The following is a 26714-nucleotide window of genomic DNA, read 5'->3' as shown; positions in this document are numbered from 1 at the left end:
ACACCATAATATAGTCGAGCTGCTGGCGCACGTCGTTTCGAAACGTTACATTTATGGCCCCGTTGGTATTGCCGAGCCCTGAATTTCTGGTTTCGGAATTTCGGGTTTCACTGTTGCGGTCGCACGCCGACGATCCCTTTCGTCCCTCGTTTCACCCTCATTCTCCGCGTTTTGCACGCCAAACCCCTCTCTTTATCTCTCTCCGAGTCTCTATCTTGCTAACTTCGCCTAATTTATCTTTGTCTGGTTGCAGTTACTACATCCAACTCTTCCACCCATTTATTTATTTACCCCGAGGCGCCCGCAAGCTAACGCCCGATTCTATCGTTAAACGTCGCGTCGTCCTCTCTCATGCTGACGATTAAATAACGGGTTACCGATGTTGGCGTATGATTTTCAACTAAACATTTATTACGAGAATTTGCTACAATGAACAATTCAAATTCGTGATAGTTTCTTTTAAAAGAGGTAAGATAGGATAGAGGTTGAAGATTAGATCGACTTGAAACGAATTTGTAACAGAGATGAAGCGATACTGACACAAAGATCTAACTGCACTTTGGAAGATATATATATATATATGTTAGGGTACTTGTTAGTTTGTTCATGACCTTAGCCCTTAGTTACTGAAGTCAATTGACTGTTCAAGGCCACTCTCTGAACTACAAACGTCGCTAACTTGCTCTCTCGGTGAAACTACCCAGATTCTGGATGGTGCTGCATACAATACGCCTTTGTTTCTTGCGTTTTCTCTAGGACAACTGCCTAAATACGTATAACATATAGAAGATACAATACATTTATCGTTAATCATCTAATTTAGTTTACCGTGATTACTTCTTATTTTAAGACACAACGTTGAACGTCTTCCTAGGAAACCATTCCAATCGTATAAGTAAACCTGATAAACAATTTCAATGCCAATGCTACGGAAATATATCTTATATAAAACGAACGATATTTACAAATACGATCACGTTCTAATTAACATTTGAATTAACATACTGACAGTGTCGTTATTTTAACAATATTCTAATCTACTCTAAAGGGATTCTCTAGCGTCGATTGTTCCGTGCACATTATTGAAATTTCGATGAAAACACGAAAATGATTACACGCGATCGGGGAGTTTTTAACGGTGCTTTCTGGGTCACGATCGACGTATTCAGCGTTTCCCGTGTCGCGTCACGTTCTCGGCGATTTTTAATGATTTGCGACTTGAAAGCGACGCGCACGTCCCGGCGAGAATTTTTACCGCCTCCCTCTTTTTGGTCGCGGGGAAAAAACAGAGGGAAAGGTAGTTGAAAATATGATGCCTTCTAGTAAACGGGAGCCGCTCGTCGTGGGTTTCAAAAGATGTACTCGCCGCGCGCGCTTTCGTCCCTCGTAAAAGGGAATGGCCTGAGTAGACGAATCCTTCCTCTATTAAACGCCGTTCGTGAACAGAACACCCGACCCACTGCCCGAGGACGTATTTCACGGCTTGTTTCCTCGTCGCCTGAGAAAAATTTCCCGCGAAATAGGAAAACTTTGCGGCGTAACCGGCCATCGTAACCGATGCACCGTGGCCATTATTGTTGACAGATGGCCGAGCTTTTGAAAAAAGAAAGAAACTCAAAGATGATAGAGAACACGATGCACGCTTTGTAAAGCTTTAATGCGCCAATTTTTCTTCGGTTTACTTATGAGAATGATTAAATCCTCTTAGTAATAAAACGATAATATCGGAGGACCACACGTAAAAGACATGATTTATTTTTGTTTATTTCGATGCTATTTCACAGCAAAAGTTTTTCAATGTATTTATTTGTACGGATGGAGAAAAGCTAGTTAGGTTCGATGATGCAAGTCTTTTAAAAACAGCTGATAACTCTATCAAATTTTCTAATAAATCAATGCCGGAATCTCAGAACAATCGATACTTTTGCATTGCTGTATATATTTTTATTATGTAAATCAAATAAGAAACAAAAAATTGGAAATATAAAATTGATCGGCAGTTTACTGAACAATGAAATTGTTCGCCTGCAAAACGCGACAAACGTGACTTGTGTTTTTCTCCTATGATCTTCGTTGGAACAGTCGTCATAGGAGTAAGAACTGCAATTTGCTAATTGCGTCATACATAAATATATATATCTTTTACAGAGTCCCAAATTTTCATAGTTTTTTGAATTTCCTGGTTTGGAAACTTTCCCTTGCGAGTGTACGAAAGAAAAACATAATCGAAAAGAAAATAAGAAACGAATCTGTCGCGTCGAAAAGTGATAAGAATTCACCTCCGAACAATAGACTGAACAAACGGAAACGGAAATAACGATTCCTGATCTCGTCGTGGACAACGATCCGGATCGGTAGCCCCTAGAGGACATACGACGATATCTTGGCGAAGGTCTGGGGTTATTGGACTCGTTGAGCTTGCGTCGATGGATAGAATGGCGTCGACCAGTGGTGGGAAGCAGCCGAGACGCCGCCGGTCGCCTGGCGCCCTTTCAGATCAACGCGGACCACCGCGACGATCACTCCCTGCACAAACTCCAATTCTCGTCTCGGTCGAATCACCGGAAGCTCCGTCAGCGTTCAAATTTCAGGAAATCTGATTTATATCTCATTTTTCCTTTTTCTTTACCTTCCTCTCCTTTTGTCGATCGCAGCTATGATCGGGGGTTTTAAAATGTATCGAGACATTCTGCTGTTTCATTGAATCCAAAAATCAATGGTGGTATTGTCGAAGCGAGAGATTCATTTTGTGATTTTCTATGTAGATTTCTTTATATCTCTCTGTAGACTTTATTGCGCTCTGTTTACTATATTGTGTCTTTCTCGGGCGTGATTTTATGCGCAGATCTCTTTATATCTCTGTTTGTATTTCCTACAGAGAGTAGATATCTCTGCGATACAACCACGAGGAGAGGATGATTCATCGTGAAAAAATAAGTTCGACTCGAATTATCATACATCTTTGTAGTGTACTATTTATTTTTAATTTATTAAACAACAAATCAGTGTGTTATTTTCATCTATGACGGGATTCCAATTAAATGCGGAATGATAGGAGCTGACGATACGATTCAACAGTAAATAAGATAATATCGATGATGGGAACCTGATCATCGCATTGCCCACATTTACAAATACCAACATGGCCTACATAATCTAAATCATATCCAATACATATCCATCAAATCGAAACCTGCAGTTAGAACGCGCGTAACTAACAAATTTTCAAACTCGTTCTTCTAGAAAACAGTTTATCCTACATTTTCGATTTATCCTGTCACGGAAAATCACTAGCTTCCCTGTTACTCCGCAATTGGAAAAACATCGTGTATACGCTCTACGGCGAAGAAGAAAGGATAAATAACCCGAAATAGGTCAAACACAGTTTAATTCTCGATGTACCATCAAAGTTGCATTACGATCGATAAATATCCCGTTCTGCGGGACAACACACAAGCTGCGCTCCACGAGTGTCCGCAGCACTGCTTCGCGTTCCTTCGCGCGGAACTCGCGGTATTCGTTGAAAGTCTGCCAAACGTGGATAACAGAACGCTGCTTTTTTCCATTCCCTGATCCGCGTGCCGCGTCCGAGAAGTAACACTTGTTGATCGGGCCCACGGTCTATGATTTAACGAGCGAACGTGACGCGGAATTAATCACCCGGCTGAGCTAGCGCCGTGGAAAACACGAGTGCTCGTTTTCAAAGATGCGGGAGAAGCGCGCTCCGACCGTGTCACGGACAGAACGAGGACGTCGTGGTTCGATCGTTCGCTGGAGGAATAGTTACATAATGTGTGTATACCTGTATGCGGCGAAAAGTAGGCGAATTACATGTCCGATCAATGACGCTCTGCGGAATATTTACAATCGCAAAGCTGGCCAAGATTTTGACAAACTTCGTTCGTACGATTTTTGATCGCAAAAAGAATTAAATATATGGGAAATAATATTGTTTATACAGGAATTTTTCTTTACAATTGGAGAGTATGTCGCGCGTATATTTCAAGCGTGTAGTAGCTGAAAATAATTCTTCCTGTTTGAAAGGAGCATAAAAGTCGTCACATGAAAATCTCGCGTGGGAATTAACTAAAATATCGGTCAAATAAATGGAATTCGTCTAAACGAAATTACGCTACCTATATAATTACGTTTGAAGTTCCAATATATCTAACTTTTGCATATATTTCAACGGCGAAATATCGAAAGAAAGATTACCGGACGATTTTATGGCATACTTACTAGAAAATAAAACATTGTTGAAACAAATATACAATTTCCTACGCAGTTTTCCACGTTAGCCTTTAAATGTTGTTACATCTGAATGTAATTTACGTGCAAAAATAACACATCACCAAACTTTCCAATGCAAATAATTGACGATCGGCTAAAATCGTGTGAAACGTGACGTTCCGTGGAAATCAAGCGACCGATCAATTCATTGGCTGCGGTACTTTTATCCGGTCAACATCTAATTAATCACCGTAATTAACAATTTCGTGTCGGCGGTAGCCGAACCAGCTGGGATTCAGCCCGAGGGAATGATGGAAATAATTACCGATGAAATCAGTCCAATTTCTCACGACCGTGGCCACGACCGATTGGCGGACAGAAAATCGGAAATACCCGTGGACGCGATTAATTTTCGGCTAACGGGCAACACAACCCTTTCGATATTTTACCCGAGGAGACGGGGATCGGAGATGTATCAGGCAGGAAACTGACGTCACGGACGAACGAGCGGGAATGACGTCTTGACGAATCGATCATCGAATGGCGCCGCTTATCAGCGGAAGTCGGCCGTCGCCGAGGTCTCCGCGAGCTTCAAGGTGAAAAATCGAGTCGCGATCATTCGCGTGAGATTTCGACCACGATCTCGCGATCGTGCGACATAATGTTATGCATGACACGCTCTGCAGACTAAAGAGAGAATGTGATATAGAAAAGGGGGGAACGCGATAGAAAGTGGAAAGAAACGAGGTAAGTGCGGCGCGAAGATTTGCAGTAATGAGAAAAAGAACGGTCGAATATCAAGTAGAAATAAATATTTACATATATGCATCTGTATAGAAACTTGGAAAAAAGACTGCGAGTCAACGTGTAATCTTGTATTGCTTAACATGACTAATCTCATAAAGGATACTACAAGAATATATGTAACTTTTATCATTATATTCTGGTTTCAAGAGATTCAACAAACAATCGTATAAAGTAACAGAGGTATTAATTAATTTTAAACAAAGAGTTAATAAATTGGTTGGTGAAAATGCTAGAAGCACGATATTCTACTAGGACGCCATAAATCGTCAAGCAAATAATATAAATAGCACAAACTTAAGAGACGAGCATTTCTTCAACAAAAATTACAATTGCATCTGGCAGATTCCGTGGGAGTTGGAAAAGGGCCGCGTATCATCCCTGACGTCCAGACAGAATGATAAAAGCCGTAACTTTATAGCTGTTAGAGGGCGAAGGAAGAACGGTCGTAAGACACGATATCGCATCCTTTTCCTTCAAAGCGAGGTACAGCTTATTTTGCCGGCGCGGCGGATCAAACAGACGGGGAGACGATGCTCGCGGCGGATTTCATACCGCGGGAAATACCGTGGAAATTGTTCACGCAGTCGGCGAGATTTTTCAACGAAGTGATGCACGACGTGTACGCGCCGAATTCACCGTAAAATTCTCTGAAAGTTAGAGAGACGGGACTGAGTCCCATTTGAATTAGAATTGAGAAGGTTGTTTCGCGACGTCAGTTTGTCCCGAAATGCGGTTTAATTAGGATCGAATTCTCGGATGATTCTCCGCGCGGCAAAAACAGCGCACCCTCCCTCTGTGCTTTAGGGGAGATTAATCATTGTTCTCAAACTCCTCTATGAAAATAAAGACGCGTACATTTCGTTATATGGGACGATAAATCACGTCGAAGAGAGAAACAGCGGCGTGCAAGCCAGGAAAAAAAATCATCGATCGAATTGAAAAGGTTCAAAAACAGACGGAAAGGCCGCGATAAACGATCGTCTTGGCTGACCGGTATATCGCGATTTTACACGGTGGGGAAACTTTTTTATCTTGGCAAACCTCCGTAATTAATCAACGGCTAATTAACGAGAGAAAATCCGAAGGAAAATACGAGGGAACGATATACATAGTAAACCAAACGTACACGCTCCCTTTTCCCCGTATCTAATCTGTCGTGGTTGGAACGAATGGGTGCTAATTTTGAAAAAAAACCTATACCAATGGTTTCGCTGCCTTTCTGCTCGGTCTTCTTTTAGGTTCAGTCTCACGAGTTTTTCGCATCTCATTACGGAATACAAAGCCGACTAAATACGAAGGATTTGACGATTTTGCAGCGATAAAAATAACGATCTTCATTGTGGAAAAGCGAGTTATTCGGATGCTCGTTAGTTCTCTTACTAAAGAAAATGTTTGAAAAACAGTGTTGCTTTCAAAATAGAAGGGAGTGTAATATTTTTGGAGCGGCAGATTTAAATATCCTTCGATTCTATTCGCATTAAGGAGATCGTGAACGATTCTAGACAATATGTCAATTCGATTAGTTCGGATTTCTAAATCCGACGTTTATATTTAGATCCTCTCGATGATGATTTTAATTTAACCGCTTCCACTCTCCCTCGTTAAACAAAGCATCGTGACTTTTTCATTCAGCGAAGTTCACTTTATCTGCTAACATTTAAGCAATTTGTCTATGGAATGATAGCAACGTTTCATGCGAAGCAGTAATCGCTCTAAAAAAAAAAAAGAACAGCATATTGATGAAATAATCGCTGAAAATAGCACTGGTGACTGGTGGCTACGAATGTTCGGCAATGTTATCAGTCGCGCCTTATCGTTCGCGATAAGAAATTCGCCTGTGCGACGCGGAGAAGGGATCAAACGGAGAAGAGAAAGAAAGGGAGAGCAGAGCGAATAAACAGCGAAGATTCGATCGATACACCGATAAGATAACATGTCAACTACGCGAAACGAACCTTTGAATAAAACACCGATCCGTTTCCTCGCCGTTCCCATTCGCACGGGAATTCGACTATTAAACGCTTCAATTCATAAATTCGTTCGACTCGAACGGCGTGGATTTTGCAGCAAACGAATCGTATCGGTGGCAAGCTGACTCGGTTTCGCGTGTACCGTTTTCAACTACGGTCCCCTGCATTCACGCGTACCCGTAGAGGTTGTGCGCGAAACATTGTTGGTATGGTTCGATACGTGACCTACGTTTACGTGCAAATATTTCATGCAAGCACCCGGAGTAAGAGAGAGAGGAGAGAAAGAGAGAGAGAGAGAGAGAGAGAGGAAGAGAGAGAAAGAAAGTCCAACCGACCGCCGCGTGCTGTGCAATATCTTAAAGGTGCAAGGGCGAATCGATTTGGTACACGCGAAAATAGAGTCCGGCAGGGCTGGGGGCGAGAAAGAACGAAGAAATGGTACGATAACGGTGCGTCGTACAAATATAAGTTTGTTGCTGGACGAGACTTTATCCTCTCTTCTCTGCTCTTTTTCTCATTCTCCATACTCTCGAAGGACAGATACACCGAAAGGAGACGAAAACGGATAACAACGCACACCTCAAGACGGCAAAAGACCGACTGGAAAGCACGCGAGGGAGGGAAGTCCACTTGTTTCGGTGGGGGTACGGTTTTCCGTGCGGCACGAGAGCAAGTGGAGAGGAGAGTCCGTAGAGTGGGAGGTTCGAGCAAGAGGGTAGTGGGGGATCCAAGAGAAGAGGGGATACTCGTGTCGCGCGATAACCGTCGTCGAGGTGCAAACCAGCCGCGAATTCGAAAGGCGGCCAGTTGCTGTTCGCGCGTCGTCTGCGTCGCGTCGCGGGTATATCGTGTCGAGATATCGAGGTAAAGATCATCTTGTCTACGCATCACCTTTATTTTGTACTCTCGCGACGTTCAAGTCGTTCCCCACCTCTCGAACGATTCTACGCGGTTAACGTAGTTTACTACGCAACGACAGTGTGTTTCATCTTCGATCGTTTATCATACTTTAAGAATAAAGAGGAAAAAGAAAAATAAAAGAGCACAAGTCCCTTTCGGATCCGAGAAAGTGTCTAACAACAGGAGAACCTGTGAAAAGTTCACTCGAGCGAGGATCACACGACGCAAAAGGTTACAGAGGCGTCGATCGCGCGCGTCTCTTTCTCTCTCGATCCTCGAGACGAACGCTTGACCTTCTATCGGTGACAATTCGTGCGAGCCGCGGGGAACATCCTCGAAAGATCGTTGCATAATTCTGACACAGCGGCAGCATAAACGATGACGTTAGAACGAACGCGTCGCGAAATCCCGATGGATTTTTCCGCAGCTGAAGCAAACAGTGGGTGTGCCTGTCCGCCTAGAGCCACGTAGATGAGAACTCGGTCAATGAGTCGCGTTATCTCGTCCACAACCATCAACGATGTCGCGGAAATAGGGCTGACAGTCAATCTCGAGGACAAACCGAAACCTCGGATACCCGATGGATCGGTGTCTGATTATCGAATCGTTCCCGTAACGCATCGTTTCCCACGTGGCACATACGTGCGTGCGGTCGCGCGCGTGTCAGCCGTGTATCGTCTTCGATAGAGCTCCGCTCCGATAGAGGAATTCAATTTAATCGTTGATCAACTCGATCGTTCGTCTCCCTCCCATCGCTGCGAAAGTTTTCTCCTCCAACTTAGTTCCACTTTTTCACATTCTTCCTAGGAATAAAATTCTCTTGTAAAACTTTTTCGACTGCTAATTCGTTGGTTTCTTCGACCAGCAACGAACAATAACTTGACACTGGCAAACCCATAAATGGAACAACGTATGGTAATTGTTCACACCAGACGCGTCGACCGGCACGCAGCTGTCGATCCACCGAGACGTTCTGCCAACATATTTTTCTTCGCAGCTGCATAGTGTACAACACTGCACGGCGCATATATGTATAGGTTTCGCGTATCGAAGGGCAACTATATCGGTTTCCGATGCGATCGTTTAGTCGCAACTGCACGTTTAACGTCGTTCGAGGCTACGACATCGATGCTTCCGTGTTTACCCTATGCTTGCGCCAAATACCGAAAGAAATTTCACCGGTGCCCAACTCGGATTTCCCACGATTTTTTTTCCCAAAAACTCGACGTATGCACCGCACTCGACCTCTCGGCTGGAGCGCACTCGCGCGGTAAATTGGCTTTGCCCGATGCACGCGTTTTATCGCGCGTAACGATTTGTGTAACAGCATAATTTCTCGACAGGTTCGTTCGTGGCGGATAAAAATAACGATCGCCAGAGCTCGCTCTTCCCCGCTTCGACTCTCTCTTTCTCTCTCTCTCTCTCTCTCTCTCACACACACACACACACACTCTTTCTCTCTCTCTTTCGATTCCCCACCCTTACCTCTTTTTGTAAAATTCATGGATCTAACGGAAAATCTGTTTCCACGAGAGAAATGTCATCCGAATAATCGAAGTAAATGATTAAAATGGGTCAACGTACAAACGATAACAGTCGCGCGCTACTTATCGAGGATTAACGTATCGGATATACGGCATCGTTTCGAATCACAGATGATATTGGCTTGATACCGGGGAAACGATCGCGAATCAATCGCCACAGAATCTCTTTTCATGCCTCGTAAATCGACTTTCGTCGTCGATTCTTCTGCCGCCAGGCGAACTGTCGATAGAAACAACGGAACAACTTTGTACACATATACTTTGTCCTGATAATAACGGATCGGATCGTTGGTAAAGTTCTTCGAATAAAATAACGTCCGTGAAATTCGATTGGACTGGAAAAACGGTTCCCTTCTACGAGAGAATACCAGCAGCTATCCCTTGATCCGCACCACTTCCAAGAGGCCGATTAATCGAAACCTTTCAATATATATATATCGGAACGATAGCTATAGCACGGGGGCCGTGATTGCGGGATTATCCGTTGTCTCACTCAACTAACGGGTAGACTTTGACCTTCGAAATACCCCATCTTAATCCCTTAAGGGCGGACGTAAGGAAGTCTCACCCCCCGAGCGAGTTTCGACGATCGAAAGGGTGCTCTTCCCTCTTCCTCTCGTTCCCCTCCGTTATCGGTGGTTGAGAATTGCCAGCGATTTACCGGTTCGTAGAAGTCACGGCGACGATAACCGTGAAACGGAAGATAAGAAATCGAAATAAAAAATGAAAACGATTGTAGTTGAAAGTGGTTGAAGAAAGAAAAGGGGGGGTGGGAGAAACGCTGTTGAAAATCTTTCGCGTCTAGAATCTCGAATAAGATGCACCTTGCGGCACACCTCGAGCGTATTTTCCGTGCAGACTTGGCGAGCAGACGGGTAGACGGTCGCGTGGGCCGCGTGTTCCCGCGAGCGTGTAACACGAAGGAACGCGACAAACCGTTCGAGTACGGGGTCGAGCGGAGGAAGAGTCACGTAACAGGAAGCGATTTACTCGTGCGTCTCGTGGTTGTCGCGTGTCGTGGAAATCGAGTGTGAGTAGAGCAACGTTACGAAAGAGGCGAGTCCTAGGATACTACAGCACAGAATCTAAGCAAATAGCCTAGAACGGGAATATATGAATATCCATTAAGGAGAAGTAAATCAGCCGCAGCGAAATGTTTAACCAGTCGACCACAAAAATCGTTCCGTGGACGAGGTCGAATAATTTCCTCGAGAGAACATCCTTCGCTGGCAAACAAAATTCATACACATACGCGCAGCTTCTCTATCGTTCCTTCCGCGAGCTAATTTTCTATCTACGTCGGCCCGGCGTTACCACTACCATCGATTCATGCATCGACTCTCTTTCTCTCCTCTCTCTTTGCTCGTTTCGTTTCGCTCGATTCGTTTTTCTCGTTACGTATGCACGTTCGATCCTGACTAGTCTCTCTTGCTACTGCCGGTGTTTTCCAGCTGTGTCTCTCGCTGGTATACGCGTTCGTTCCTCCGAGTCTCGTCGCGGTTCGTTTGTTCGTTAGTTGTGTTGTAGCCGTGTCGCCCAGAAAGCGATGTCAGTGTGCGCCGGTGGCCAATTAATCGCTCACGCTCGATCGCACTCGCGCTCCACGTTGTGTTGATCGGTGTCGGAGAAAAATGCGAATTCCGAGCGGAAATACGATGTACAAAGAAGCGTATCGATTCGAAGGGAAAACCGGTTGGCGCGCGCGCTCGTTACCAACTTGCGGGCGGTTCGCTTCGATCGTTTCGCGATCGTTCAACATTTTTACCGCGTGGTACCTTTAAACGAGCGAGGGAACAGCCGATCTGGTACACAAGAAGATCCAGTTGCTCGATGTTGCGACACGTCGCCTTTAATTCTTCGCCAACGACTCTTTGAATTTTCAGCTCGAGATGCGCGAGAGAGTGCAGTAATTAGAGGGGAAAGAAATGAAAGCGTTTGTTCTCTGATGGCGTGCTCAAAGGTTCGAGAAAGACTGAATCGAACAGCAGAGGGAAATTGAATGTTCGCTAAAGAATCCAGCGTCGTACTGTCGCGGCAGTCTATCTGACAACTTTCAGTCGCGCCCCCTTGACGCGTAAACATAATTACGTTTATTACCATTCGCAGTGACAGACGGGATTAACAGAGACATCGTCCGAGATGACGCGTAATGACGCGTTAAAATCTTTTAATTCGCCGAAGCGACGAACAAGAAAATCGACCCGTGTGCTCGTTAGATTAATCAACAAGTCGACTCGAGTTTTTGATATCGCCATAAAGCTCGGCCTGTAAAAAAACAGACAGAGACAGAGACAGAGAGAGAGGGCTAGAAAGAACCGGAAGAAATTAAGAGCACAGCCAGTCGAGAGGAGTCAAGCTCGCGGAAAAATTCTTCTCCGACCTTTTCGAATCGGACCCGCCTTTCATTCGCGCCACCCTTTTCACGGCCATTGATGCGCTGTTTCTCTTCATCCAACCCCTCTACATCGCCTTGTATTCTCGCTCGACGAATGGAAAGTTAATTCATTAAAATCGCCTGCTACGTTTCTACAAACGAACTTTCTTTGCCGTTTTCGCGCCGAATTAGCGCAAGCTTTGCCTTTTCTCTCTGAAGAATCTTTCTGTTCGTACAACTGGCTCGGCTATACTAAGCCTGCGATCTCTCTTTCCGAGGGTAGTTTTGATTCCAAGCAGAATTACCAGACAAGTGAGTGCTGAGGAATACGAGTCGATGGTTTAACTTATTTTCGAAGAAGAAAAAAAGATTATTCTGTCAGGATTTAACGGTGTTTCCGAGTAAAGAACGCTGGTTCTTCGTTCGTTAAACACTGGAATATTTAAAAGCGACCGCGTCGTCGGACACGAGACCGTGACACGTGCGTTCGCGCGACACTGACCGACCCGGTCCCGAGAATGCCGCGAAATTGCGGCTTAATGAACAGTCGTTTCACCGAAGTGCCGAAGCAAGGGAACGGTTATTCGCCGCTACCTCGATAACCCATGCATCTTTTCTTATTTCGCGCCACTCTTGAAAATACGTTCATTCACCGGAAGATCGTTCAGATACGCCTACGCTCGTATTGTTTCGATGGAATTTTTACTCGGTAGCGAAGGATCGCAGCGACTATTCGAGAAACACAAAGAACAGTGATCGTTTCTATGGAACTAGCTAAATGAAAAGGAAGTCAGACAAATATCGTTAACCTTTTCATAGTATAACATAAGAGAATTGAACAAGCTGTCAAATACAGCATTATAAATTTCACGTTTCAAGCGTTATTACACGTAAGGCGATTATTAGAATTTATTGCCCGTGATAAGTGGAATGTATTAAAATGTAATTCATTTTCTGACACAATCCTAGTGAATTTTTTGTTACTCTATTACATTGTCAAAGGATTAATTTCGTAATATCGATGATACGCTGACTAGCATATCTAGGTAAAACATTTTATTCCATTCACTCACCTATAACTTATTATATTCTATCAGGATATCACTGTACCGTAACCGAACAATCGTCGCACGCTAATTATCAGTTCCTCGATTCCAAACTAACGTAAAAACCTATAACGAGTCGTAATCCTTTCTCTGTCACAACCAAACAGAGTTTAGCTTACAGAGAGTTGAAAAAGTTTCACCGCGATAACGAGTAGACGTATTTGAACGACCTCCTCGAAACTAGATCAAAAATTCCGCGCAATATACATACATACGTTTGTAAACAAGCTGATATTAGTAGATAAGAGACTCGGTGTCACGACAGTTTGATCCACGCAATTACGCAACGCTTGAACGATAGCAATTACAAGCAAACGTCTCGGCGCGCTTTTACACGATCCGGCAACACGTCGTTGTATACATCAGTGGAATACAGTAAAACTGTCCATTCCGCGTTATAACGACAGCGAAAATATTCGAATAAATTCTTTTCTGAAGTAACACGAGTAAAACTCTGTGTAGAAGTAATTATCACGCAATACGTAAAGTCCTCTTTATCGTGCAGAGGTTGTTACATAACTCTAATTTTCGAGTCAATTCGATATGCATATCGCGAGTTAAATTTGCAGCAAAGCACAATAATTAAACGCAGTGAATCGATTACAAATATCATCCTTGTTTAAACAAGATACTCTCCCACCTCCAAAATTTATTGTCACATACACACATATGTATACATATATGGAATCTTTTTAAGGAATTTTACGATCGCGTTATACGAAAGCGCGCTAGCAATTTCCTGATCGCGTTATACGAGATTCTACTGTATTTGCCCTGGAATCGAAGTGGAATGGAGGGGCTGTTGTATGTCGTACTCTATGTTAGAGAACGTAGCAACGGCGAATTTAGTCTGCATCAGGCTGCACTCGAGCAATCGAGAAGTACAGCGTAACTGTGTAATCGCGTTCGCGTTCCCCGAAGGGCAAAATGTTTAACTTGGAACGGCATGTGTATCGAGCGTGTGCCAGCTCGGTACACGCGTGTCACGTGCTTTTCGAGCACCGAATCCCGTCAGGAGGGAAGTTGCGCGCCACTTGCGCGCTCCAAGCATATGTAAAAGAATAATGGCCTCGCGTATACGTTTTCAAATGTAAATCAGTTCGGCTGGACTTGCCAACAACTGTTTCGTATGGCGCAAATCTATGTTCTTGAAACGTTGCTAGATTCTCCGAAGTCTGTTCCTTCTTCCTTCTTTTCTATCTTTTTCTTCATTTGCTTTTTTTCGAGACGAAAACAGACGACGTTGAAAGAACGATCGACCAGCAACGATTGACACGAGGAAGAAGGATCTCGCGTGGGTCGAGATTCTTAGGTCGAGTTTTTAAACACGACGACACGTGCAGTCAGGCGACGCGTCAAAGTCCCCGATAGCGACGGAATGTAGGGAGACGTTTATAATTAGTCATGCGAGAGTACACAGAGAGAAAGGAAAGCTAAAGAGAGATTATAGCGTAGTCGTGAGTAACGAGATCACGAGGATTTTTCATCGCGACGCACGCCTCTGTGATTCACTGCCGGGACGATAGCACGCGTTATTCTCTTTTCGTTCGGTGAATAAGAATCGGCCAGAAGGTAAACAAAATACGTAATAGAGGGAATTCTCGTTCACGTAGACGCAGTACCGCGAACGAGATAACGATCTTGTGGGTTAGAGTGGCTCGATTTATCAAATCGGATCACGTCGACGAGAAAGTAGAGAAAAATTCGTAGAATCTTCTCGAGAGAAAGCAGGCGAGGGACGTTAGAACCACCCAAAAATTTCACCATTTTTCTATCGTTCCAGCTGGAATTTCGGACAACGTCGAATGGGAGTATAAAAATCCGTGGAAACTGGTCGTAATGCTGAACGATGTTGCACGGTATCGTGGGTGTAATTGGATGTTTCCGGTCGAACGAAGGAAAATAACGACGGAGATGACGTCGTAGTCGAACTGGAACCGTCTCGCGACAGCTCGAATGACGACCTTTCGGAGTGAAGCATCTACGAAAGTTGTCCAGCTGGAGAGATTATGATCCTGACTGCAATATGACCGACAGAATTACATAGTGGCGCGTGGCGTGTCAGACCCGACACGGGACTAGTGCGTTCTCCGCCCTTTTCGCCGAGTATTTTCGTGTGATTTGTGTTTCAACGTCGACGCTACATATCGTTCAAGGGGGGGCTTTTTGGAGAGTGGTGTGATTGGATTCGTGGAAAATCCAAGACGCAAACATGTCGAGACGGCATCCAAGTCGACTCGACGTAGGATCAACTGGTTCGGACTGAGTGTAAATGCGTGAAAAAGGAGGCTACTGGTTAAAATAAAGGGAGCAAAGACGGTATAAAAGAAGACGAGAAGAGAGGAGAAGAGGGTAAGAGAAAAAGAAGAAGAGGGTGGATCGAGAACGTGAGCCGAGGCGCAAAATGGGAGCAACGAAATTCGTGTTGGGAAGCGCTATCCTCGGACTCTTTTGGTGTTGCTTGTTCAAGGGTGCCCTAACCAATTCGATGAACAGGTGCGACTATCCTCCCTGCTTCTGCGATCCTCACGGCAGGCTGACCTGCGACTGTAAAGAGGAAGGAGAGGTATGTTCCCCGTAGACGTAGCCTAAGAAATTCTGCTTATCGCTCTAACGTTACAACGCGACTCGATCTTATCGTACGAGAAATATACACCTAACACGGTCGAGATCGTGGAAGGGAATAAAAGGAGAGAGACGTCCTGGGAGAGGAATTCGTAGGGACTAGCGAAGTTTACGCGGGTCGTTCTAAATCTCGGCGAGCGCCGTTCACAACCCTCCGAGAAGAAAGAAACTTCTCTCTCCCTGTTCGGTCTGGCGCGAAATAGCTCATCGCGTTTAACTTGGCCCCTTTCGTTTCGTCGATTTCATTTCGTGCCTCTGGCCCAGGAGAGCCGTCCTCTCCGGGCCAATCGTCGTCTCGAATCTTTTCTTACTGCATCCCTCCATCCTCCGTCTTAGATCTCTCTCTCTCTCTCTCTTTCTCTCTCTCTTTCTTCTGCTTCCCTATTTTACTCCCCTTCTTTCCCACGAATTCGACGATAGACCGCAGCCAGCCGTTTCTATCTCACGAAAAATCGCAGACAATGCAACGTCAGGGTCCGGCAACATCTTCTTTCTTCGCCGTGCTATATTATTCCGCGATGGCTTAAACTATCGAACGAGGGAAAGATAAAGACCTAAATCGAGTCTGCACGCAACAGAGAGTGGCTGTGTGTATAACGCTTTCGATTTTTCGAGGCACGAGACTTTTTAGCGGATAAATTACACGAACGGTCGTTATCGCGGCCGGAACCCGAGTTACGTGCGATCCGATCGTCGTTCCATCATCGCGTCGATTCCACCGCAGCCACCCCTCGACTAAAAGCGTGCCGAGCCCCAGGAAGAAATATAAAGCACGCCGCAACGAGGGGTTGTCAAAATAAAAACGGAAGACAAGGGAGAGAGGCTAATCTCAGAGGCGCGTAGGGGTTCCCGCGTAAATTGCGAGGGCGGTGCGGCCAGCTCACGCAGAGCAAAACCTCCATAAATTAAAGCGTGTTTACGCAAATCGCAGGCCAGACGTTGCTGGCAGGTAGGTAAGGTGCGCGGCCTCTTCCCACCCGTCTTCCACCCCACCCTTCATCCTCGCCCTTCTTCTCCGATATTTATTACACCGGACTGATTCAGGTAACAGCCCCCGCCTTGGGAAAAATGCTACATGCTGAGAAAAATGACAGCCGCTCTTGACGGATCGCGGTCACGTGAAGACCTTTCTCCAGGAAAACCATCACCACTCGCTTCTTCCTTTAAACCTGCTGTTCTCCTCGTTTCTTCTTCATTTCGCAGAGTATAGTAAAAATTCATTCGTGAAAAGCGTGAAATATAAAAAGTTGGTGACATTGTATCGAACACCGAAGACAAATATTTAAAAATTATTTACGTTTTAGTAATATCTTTTGCCGGATGTACATACCACCCATTTAGGATTATACGAATCCCAAGAGAACAACATGGTTAAATCTGTCCCTGCTTTCTTTTACATTTTCCGCTTGATCATAATCAAACTTCGAATCTTCGATATCGTATTTTTGATGAAATAAATGAAAAACCACGCAGGAAAATAAGACGGTTTCGAAGAATGGAAAGAAGCTCGCAAGATTCGATATATCTGGATCGAAATAGCTTGTATGTACGTCGTATGTTATCGAGAGGAGGAGTTGTCTCAAGGTCCCGCCTCGAATCACCTATTATTACACCTACGAATTCCAGTACACAATGAAGTTTCGTTTATCGTGCGCCCTTGGAAGCATCCCGGCGTCGTTATGGGCCGAGATAAAGCGTTCTTTATCCCCGGGGATACAGGTCGGTACGTTTCCAAGCGACGCGACGGGAGAATTACGCCGCGCGCTGTGCCACAGTCCAAGGCACAATGCCGTAAACTCGATCCGTAAAGCTCTCGTCCGTGACGAAATGTCCGCGGCAAGCAAACACCGGTTACACGTCGTGAAAACCAATCGGCTCGAACGTTCCGCCATTTGTTCCACGAATGTTAAAAAGAAGTCGTGGAAGAATAAGATTTACCAGCGAAACGATAAATTTCCACGAGCTCCGAATAGCTCGGTGAATTTTAAATCCAAGTGAAATCGGCGACGATACATAAACTGGATTGGTTCGAGCGGCACGATTAAACGTTACGTAATAGATAGTTGAATCTATATGAATCCTCGATCCGCCGATATTTACCAGCAGAGTAAATTCTCGTAACTGACATCGTACGAACGTATCGCGTAGATCGTAGTTCGCAGCGCGAAATTTTTACTTCCCGTTGATACAGCGTGAAAATGCTTGCTGCGAGAATTCGCGATATAGTCGCGATCGCGACCAGCGTAGGCGCCTCGTGTCGCGTGCGCGAATAAAGGAAGTGGTCGATCGTGGGTCGGATAAATTACGGATCGAATATCATCGGCGTCGAAGATCGCCTGGTCTGTCGTGGACAACTCCAGACGACTACTGCCGGATTCGACAAAGAACGTGGACGTTCCATGCGAACTCTACGCGAATTTCAGGCAAGAAATGGATTTAGAATTGTCGATAATCAGGGACATCGATTTACGATCGACAGAATACAGCGGTATTCGAAGATACCTTTGATAGAGACGTCGGCGTAACAGGAGACCAATTAGCAACGAGTTTCAAGAAGAGAATTCAAATCGACTCGGCCGTTGAATAAATGAGCGGAGGCAGCCGGCACCTTTTCGCGCGCTGTCTGCCAACTTGCCGGTAAAAGGGGTGAAACGTTGCTCGCAAAAGGACACAATGTATTCCGCGAAGGGAACTCGTTTCAGGAAAACCTTAGCTAACAACGAAGAAGACGAAGAAGTAAAGGAAGAAAATGGTAGTGAAAGAGGACGGAAAAAAGCAGAAAGCAAGAAAAAGAGGCGGCAACTTCTATAACGTATAGCGGGACCGCGAGTTCTCCCGTGGATTTCGCATAATACAGCCAGCATTTCACGAACACGCTCAGCCAATTTGTCGCGCCGTCAACTCGTGACTACGAATATATCGAGAGAGACTGGACGTCTCTCTTCCTCTCTCTCTCTCTTTTTCTGTCGTTCTCCCTTACCCCGTCCGAGTCCGACCTTACCGGTCTCTGTCTCGTTTTCTTGTTCCTCTTTTCCCATTTCCGCCGAGCTCATTGGAGTTTCTTATTCAGACCCATTATCTGCTTCTTGGCAGCCTTAGCAACGAGACGCTCGCCGGTACGAGTAATACGTAAAATCATTAGATTCGCGTAATACGTTCAAGCTCGTATTTACACGAGCGAACCAAGACGATACCAACGATCCGGATAAAAAAGCTTGGCCCATTGTGTCGTCGAAGAAAAGAGATTCGACGTTCCATGATCGTCAAGGAAACGATAGAAACATCTTATCTTCTCTCCTTCTTTCGCTTTTTCTTTCTACATAGGTTCGTTTTGAAACAAGCGCGACGGTATTTTACTTTCGAGAAGAGAACACTGCTCTAGCCGTGCGTTCCGATGGCAGAGAGTCAACGGGGATAAAGTTGTCAAGCCCGCCGGCGGGCATTGAATAATTGACGATACGGTAAATAATCGAAGGAACCTTTTAGCGGGTACAGTCTTAAACTCGGCCGCATTTTCCATAACGAGAGACGTCGAAATAAGGTACGAAAGGACGAAATAAAGAACGCGAGCCGCGCTCTGTGAGGCGCGTAAAAGTAATAGCCGTAAGCACTGAGCGGGTGCAGGGAAGAGAACGTAAGGGTGCCATTTACGAGAAGGCGCTCGAATATGAAAATACTTGGAAAATGGAACCTCGATAGCGGAAACTGTCTCGAGGCACCAAACCGTAGAAAAAGGAACAGCCATCTGGAACCTACCGGTGGAATTCGCCGTCGATTCGCGAAAACGATGATTACCAAGCCATTGACCTGTTATTTAATCGCCCACCACGGTTGAAAGGAAATTATTTCAACGCCAAAGCGCTTTCCCGATAGAGAAAATGCATACCACCGCGGTGGATGGTTAAAATGGGAGGTGTTCGTTATTCGACTAATAGAACATCTCGTATTTCTACCGTTTCTACGAACGTTATATTAAAAACGCGTTTCATTTACATTAAACAAAAAGAGCAACGAGAAAGAAATAAAATACAAGGGTAGAAAGTAATAACGCCCTCACAGGGGAAACTATTTCGCATAAATCCTCTACAGATTGTAAAAGGACGTCTTTGCATTCAATGGTCTCTCGCTATTTCCCCTTTTGTTTCTCCTGCTTAGCGAGGAAGCTCGATTTACGATACGACTGTTAGCGATTCCATAATCGAAAAAGCAGAACGCGTTCGAATTTAATCCTCCATGAGGCCAATTTCGTTTTCAGCCTCGTTTCATCGAATAATCTTAGTAATTGTTCCCCGATACGCGTGGCTCGTCGAAAATCGTCGAAACAGTCCCTTGCCAGGTATAATTTCATTAACGTCCCTAACGCGTCTCTAATCGATGTTCGCACTCGATGCGTTTTCTAATTAAAATTACGCTCAATGTTGTTTCATTGGATTGGTAAACACCCGGGGGACAACGCGTACCATTAAACTCGATGACCGTTTTTTCTCTAAAATCGACTCGTCGAACGTGGCAAGCGAATACGCTACGGATTAATTGGCGAAAATTTACGTTTCAACCCGTCATCAGGTATCAACGGTGTAATCGAGAAACGGTCTCTCGACGCTAAGCAGTCGCGTACTTTATGTTTATTTTTGATACTCGAAAACGTCTGCAGACTATGAGAGGTTACGCTCGATAGAATTACGTGCCGCGAAAGATACGCATGGGGGTTTAAGCCGAGAGAATAAAGAGCAGACGTTAAACAGGAATACCGTGTTGTAGTTGTTTCCTCTTGATACTCCCGTTTCAACCCCATTCCACGCTATACAGTAACTTTCGTTTCTCACGGGAGAACAAGGCCGTAAGAAAACAAAATTTAAATTCTCGTGGAATCCAATGAAACGCTCGAATCGTTTCCTAATTATTAATATGCATTTAGGAAAGCGGAGGATATTCCATGTTACACGTGTCCAGAGGCTTGTGCAAGCTCGTGGTACGCCATTGTAACCACGTTTGTACGTTCAACAGCGACGAAATCGTGGAAAAAAGAGAGGTCTGTCCCTCTGTGGACTGTGATGGACGGCGAGCAAACTCCGAGAGACGGAAACGAAAACGTTGGCTGGACGAGCGTGTAATTGTTCGAACGTGAAAAACGAGCTGTAGACGCGAAGACAAGTATTTCGGCTGTGGTAATCTTTTCTATGGCCGGAGATTGTGTGTCGGGAATTGACCAAGAACAATGAGACGGGAACAAAGATCGGACAGAAGGAAAGGGACGAGAGGAGAGATTGCATCGGAGGCGAGACGGAGAAACGCGCGTGCCCGCGTTCGTACCTGAGCAAAAGGGGCACAAAGGTTTCTCTTTTATCGACGACGCACTACGTGGGTCGGGCCCTTCTTTATTTTCATCCGCTTCGCGCCCTCCTTTTTCCCCATTCACCACGCACGGCCTTCTTTCCATCCTTCATTCACCGCTTGTGTCGTGACCAACCTCGAAACTCCTTCGTTTGCCGCGAACCCGCTGAATAATGTACAGCCTTCGCTCGTCCGTGGCTTAATAACCGCCTTCAACCGTTTTTTACCAAAACACGTCGCTGTGCCGAAACTCCGGCACACTATTTTACAATCGTTTTGCATCGAACTAGTCAACTTTGTTTTCCTTCTCTTTGTTCCAAGAAATTCCAACGAATTATTCCAAGTAAAAGAAACTTGCGAGCGGTTGAATGTACCGTAGCTAAGATAATTCGTTTATCTGTGCGTAGATTTCCGTCGAATCTATGATTACGCGAAGAACAACCTCGTTGAATCATCGGGCGATCGATGGAACGAACGCGCAGCGCTTTCCACGAGCGACTCGTTATCAGGTGTTCGTTAGCGAGGAAAAACGCGATAATCCGATGAATCGAGTCGGTGTACGCGAACGATATCTGGATCAGTTCTACCGCTGGTCGACACAAGCAGGTATGCGCGTGGCATTTCGCCATCGATTGTTTAACAAACAAGGAACCGCAAAGTGGCAGGTGGCATCGAGCACGCTTCGTTTGCAGTAACACTGACGTGCTCTGCAAGCCGCGTGCAAATGAATTAATAAAAACGCAAAATGAATGAGCAAATAACCGGTAGAAAAACGACGCGCCTGTATCTGAGTTAACGAGGTCATTTATCCATCGACGAATTACCCATCTCTTTCCTTTTTCAAGACCGCTTTTCCTAGCGTGCTTCCGACTAGTCGAACGTGCCCTCGCAAAAGTATCTTTTTAAAGAAAGACAAACTCGAGAAACGATTCGCTGGACGTTGATGCTTTGTTATTCATCGACGAGAATCGACGAATACGAAACACAAAGAGAGAACGTGCATCGATAAACAGTACTGATGAAACAGTGTCAACGAAGAACGCCCACTTGTAATATATAACGAAGCATTTCAATGACAGAGTAAACTACAGAGAAGGTATAAAAAACACGATAGACGCGAGAAAAAGTACAAAACATCGGGATCCGTGACCGAGTACCATTAGGTTTGAGAATTTTCGTAGCGACGTTTACCGGTGAAAATAGGAAAACCCTGGTGGCCAACTACGGAAAAGTTAAGCCGGTGATTACGATAACGATATTGGCCTGGTTAATAGCTAAGGGCGCGCGACACTGCAGTCGCGCGCGTGCTCCCAACGATTAGGGTGGTTAAACGTAAAATTGCAGCTATTCAGCCTTTTATTAAGAGCCTGCGTCTGGTGCAACGGATTGCACAAGCTTGCGCGAGAAGTTTCATTTCTTCGCTATTTTCTACGTTCATCTTCGAATTTTCTAATTGTACAAAATGTCCTAATCGTAGAAATTTTTAACGATCGAAAACCGAACGTGCTGATTAACCTCGTTTGTCTGATTTCAGGAATTGGTGTTAACCACCGATGGTGACAAAAGATTGAGCCCGCACACCAGCAGGATAGCGGTGAGCAATTGTTCGTCCGTGATCCTGATGAACTCGAGCCTAGCCTCGATGGTCGGACTCCGTGCGGTAGACCTGATCAACGTGGCGAACTTAAGCCTAGTCAGACAGAGCTTCGAGCTGTCCCCGCAGAATACACGCACACGAATATCCGTGAGGAACTGCAGCATCGACACGATACCGAGTTTCGTCTTTCGAGGTGACGTTGAAGCGATCATCTTCGAAAATGTAAGGATCGGCCAGCTGAGCGCGTTCTCGTTCGCGAATCTGGTACACACGGAGAAGCTGAAGCTGGAAAACTGTCGTATCGAGAGCATCGAGGCACAAGCGTTTAAGAAGTTCGACGTGGGCCACCTGCACGTGATCGGAAGTAGCTTCGGGGATCAGGTGCCCAGTAGGACGATGAACGATATCGAGGTTTACCACACTTTCATGCTAGACGGTGTGAAAATGGGTACAGTGAGAAGCGAAGCTTTCATCGTGAGGAGTCCACGGACTGTGGCGATACAAAATTGTATCGTAGAGAGCTTGGAAAGCGAGGCTTTCGACGTGACCGCGAGGGGGCCGGTGATAATCAAGAACAACAGCTTCGACAGCCTCTCGATAGGTGCTTTTCTCGGTATACGAGCGGATCCCGAAGCGAGAACACCACCTGCCTCCCTACCGACCAACCTACACGACCTTATCTTTAAGAATAACAGCGTGGTCAACTTCGAGGAGGGCTCGATGATGTTCGACCGGAGTAGCTTTCGTCTCGAGCTAGACAACCTCTTGGTCGACCAACCGTGCGACTGTCAGATGTTGCCCGTATGGAAGAACAACATTCTCAATTACACGAACGTCTACTCGAGGTTTTACATCAAACAGAACACCGGGCTACCCCGTACGTTATCGCCTCCGGACGCCATCAACGAAACTCCCGAAACGTTCCTCTGCTCCGATGGCGAAGTGAACGGGGTGCCAACGAGTTTCATCGAGTACGAGACACGACATTGTTCACTGGGTGGATCCATACTAGTCTTTGTCCTGATAATCGCGGGCTTACTCGTGCTACTGATACTGCTCACCTGTCTGATCATCTGGTGCTGTAGGAGGCGTCGTCGAAATAGCAGGAAGAAATGGACCAGCGTGCCGATGAACGCACCTGACGTCGTGTCGAAGAAGAACGGGGTGATCGGCAGAGAAGCGGCCTCGTCGGCCGCACCGGTCGACAGCCGGATAACGATGGTCGTGCCCGATGGCAGGCTCTACAGGGAGACCGAATTTCACGTGATCGTTGAGAAGGCCGAACCATTGACCACCGAATTGTAACGAGAACCTTCACACGGCTCGACGACGAGGGCCGTGGTAGCTCAAGTCGAAGAAGAATTCGAGTGGTCCGACACTTCGAGCCGTTTTCGCGTGTACAAGCTGTGAACCGGACCAGGACAAGACGATGTACTTTAAACCGGTGCTGGTCAACGATGTGTGACGAACACGTGCACCGGTTTCTCAGTGCGAGTTAAGAGTCGAGGAGAGTTTGTGTAACACGCGTATAGTGATCGATGTATGGTGATCGTTAACGTTCAGGACTAGAGCGGAACTCTTCTAACGAAGAACGCGATCCAACGCACTTCCTCTATGAAGGAGGTTCCTTGAAGAAATTTTTCACGTACTATTATCGATTAAGCAGTGTTGCGTCTAAACGAAAATAGAACGAGAGATATCGATCTCGAATCTCTCTTGTTTTCAATTTAATCGACTATCCTCCTAGTACAAGGCAGTTCGTAAGCTTCCATAATTTACATATCACGAACGAACGCCAATTATCCAACGCGTCTCACCCTGCTCCCATTTTTTTTCTCTCTTCTTCGTTCTCGTCTTCTTTGAACGCAGTCACGTTCCTCTTCACAATTAAGAGTTTTTCCTCTCTTCCACGATCGAGGTCACGTGCATGGATAATCGGCGCGTCGTTGTTAGTTAAGTTTATCGTGTTAAGTAGCTTCCAAAAGAGGGCCAGTGTCGTTTCGCGAAGATTGGAACGAAGCTTCGACGAACCGATACACGCAAGGAAAAAAAAGGCTAAGAGATAACGAGAGAGAGAGAGAAAGAGAGAGAGAGAGGCGAGAAAGAAGAACAGGAGACGAGACGAGAAAAGTGTACAAAGGAGAGCGATCGAAGGCAAATCCTAAACTCGCTGACTTGTGTAAGATACGCGATTGGATCGACCTTTCGTACTTGGTCGTATTTAAGTTTATCGATCGATAGCACGCTTGTCGACGCACCGCGTCGCGCCTTGATCAACGTTTCAAGCGAATGCATGCTGTGTGAACCAACAACCGACAAATTATCTAACTATGATCGCGCGTTCGCTCGGAAACCAGTGCCATCCCTATACAGATGTGAGTTCGTGCATAATTCATTTAAAGACACGTTCGATCCTCGAAGCAAAAGAGAAAAATACGAAATAGAAGGTAGCTGAATATTCGTGAGTTCGAAACGAACCGAGAACCAAAATTATTCACCCTCTTAACGTCCCCTTCTTCCAACCAAATCACTGTACTATCTACTTCGATTTTAATTGCGTTTCCAATCGCAATTATGCTTGTAACACAATAAAAGATATTACCTGACACCCCTTGACAATACGAAATAATGAATTGATATGCGAATATATCTGATATTACTATTAAGCGCAGAGAGAACGAAGATAGCGTACTATGAGGCGAGATAATCGAATCTTGTAATCTACGTTACGTACACGTCATAGATTAACGAAACTTACATTACGAGAGCTCGTTACATTAACGAGAAAATTTTCGTTCCGATTCGATGTAACAAACAACGAGCATAGCTCGATTCTTCTCAAGTGTTCAAAACCCTTTCTGCCCACCCGATCCTTGCGTATTCGTTAATTTATTGTATTATTTCACTGCGACATGTTTTATTTATGAGCTTTGGACTTAACCAATAAATTGTTGTTATTGTTATCATTCCGATCGGTATCTAATTTTGATAAACGAGCGGCGAGGGACACCCTCGGCGAACCCAATCGATTCATCACGAGGCAAACGATTCGCGTTTACGAATTCCCTCGCTAATCTCGAAAGCGTGCAAGTCCCTGACTAATGCGCGCATACGTTCAACGTAAAACCACAACCGACTGCCGCGCTTAAGTATCGTTCCACGCTCCTCGAGCTACCGCTTCCAGTGTGATTAATAGACCCGATATAATTCGTCGTCCTCTCTATTTCATCAAGGTAAGCACCGGTGGTATTTTACTCGTCGAAGATGAGAGCACGTGAAGCACGTACGAGGTGAAAGGTAGCCTTTGGAATTCGAAAAACGAAGAAACGCCGCGGTATACCTATTACGTTGAACGAGAACGACTCGCGAAAGACGATTCGTTCGATGTTGGAATGGACCGTTTTGCGTTTTAAAGTACAATGCCGAAGCAGTACCGTAAGCGGAGTTCTGTGGCATCGCGTGTGCAGCTATCTCGCGCACGTGTTAGCCATGCATTATTGATATCGCCACCACTTGCTCCACACGTAATGACTCTTGCAGCGTTGTTTCTTTTTATCCTCGAGCGTCGAGCAAAAATTGGTTCTCTCTGAGTTTCTCGAGATTATTCAGCGACCTTTCCGTCGTTACCTTGAGCTTCGTCCAAGCACGCCCAATTAAAGACCGCGCGCGAAGAAGTAGCGCGAGTCCAATAGAAGCTGGACTCATCTACCAGCTTTATATGTATTCACGCGTACAAATCCACGAGCGCACGCGCGAATATACAAGTACAATTATCGTACTTTGATGAAAGATTAAGTTTTTCTAAGGACATTTAGTTGTAATTATCGTGAGACTGTGATATAACGACAGCCGATTGTATAATTTGTTTTACATCGAAAGGGACGTCGTACCATCGATAACGAGGAGATAATAAAGATGAAGTTGATGCATAGTACACGACAATCAATTAGATACCTAATATTCCTAAAATATATCTCTCATACCCTCCTTCAGTATATCGCTTCCTTTTTCTCTTTACGCGTGATTATAGATACGAATTCACGTAACGTGTTTATGAAAAAATTTACGATATATCGTCATCGAATCGATCATCGGTTATTTTCAGTTGCTCGCGTGCAAACGTGAATGCTACCATGTCGATTAATTTTTCCGTAATAGAATAGCACCGATTCATAAGCTGCGTTTCAACAAAGCAATTATAGCCAGAACTCAACGGAGGTGATTCAG

The 26714-nt window shown here is 45.2% G+C and overlaps 2 protein-coding genes across 10 annotated transcripts in view; one reads left to right on the top strand and one right to left on the bottom strand.

The window, feature by feature from the left end:
* The window catches only part of LOC100651327 (E3 ubiquitin-protein ligase MYCBP2), a 260738-nt gene that overhangs the window by 224119 nt on the left and 9905 nt on the right, over window positions 1-26714 (bottom strand). The gene's annotated exons all lie outside the window — the stretch shown is intronic.
* LOC100651682 lies at window positions 7718-26418 on the top strand. Of its 2 annotated transcripts, none has more exons than XM_003396568.4 (3): window positions 7718-7871; window positions 14715-15497; window positions 22425-26418. In XM_003396568.4, the coding sequence occupies exons 2-3, from the start codon at window positions 15336-15338 to the stop codon at window positions 23790-23792; spliced, it is 1530 nt and encodes a 509-aa protein (XP_003396616.1). In that variant the 5' UTR covers window positions 7718-7871; window positions 14715-15335; the 3' UTR covers window positions 23793-26418. The 2 variants fall into 2 exon arrangements, with proteins under 2 accessions (XP_003396616.1, XP_020719415.1); XM_020863756.2 differs by lacking the exon at window positions 7718-7871 and adding an exon at window positions 10523-14503.

The sequence above is a fragment of the Bombus terrestris genome, chromosome 7 (genome assembly GCF_910591885.1).
Source record: "Bombus terrestris chromosome 7, iyBomTerr1.2, whole genome shotgun sequence".
NCBI lineage: Eukaryota > Metazoa > Arthropoda > Insecta > Hymenoptera > Apidae > Bombus > Bombus terrestris.
This window is presented reverse-complemented; position numbering and strand designations above follow the sequence as displayed.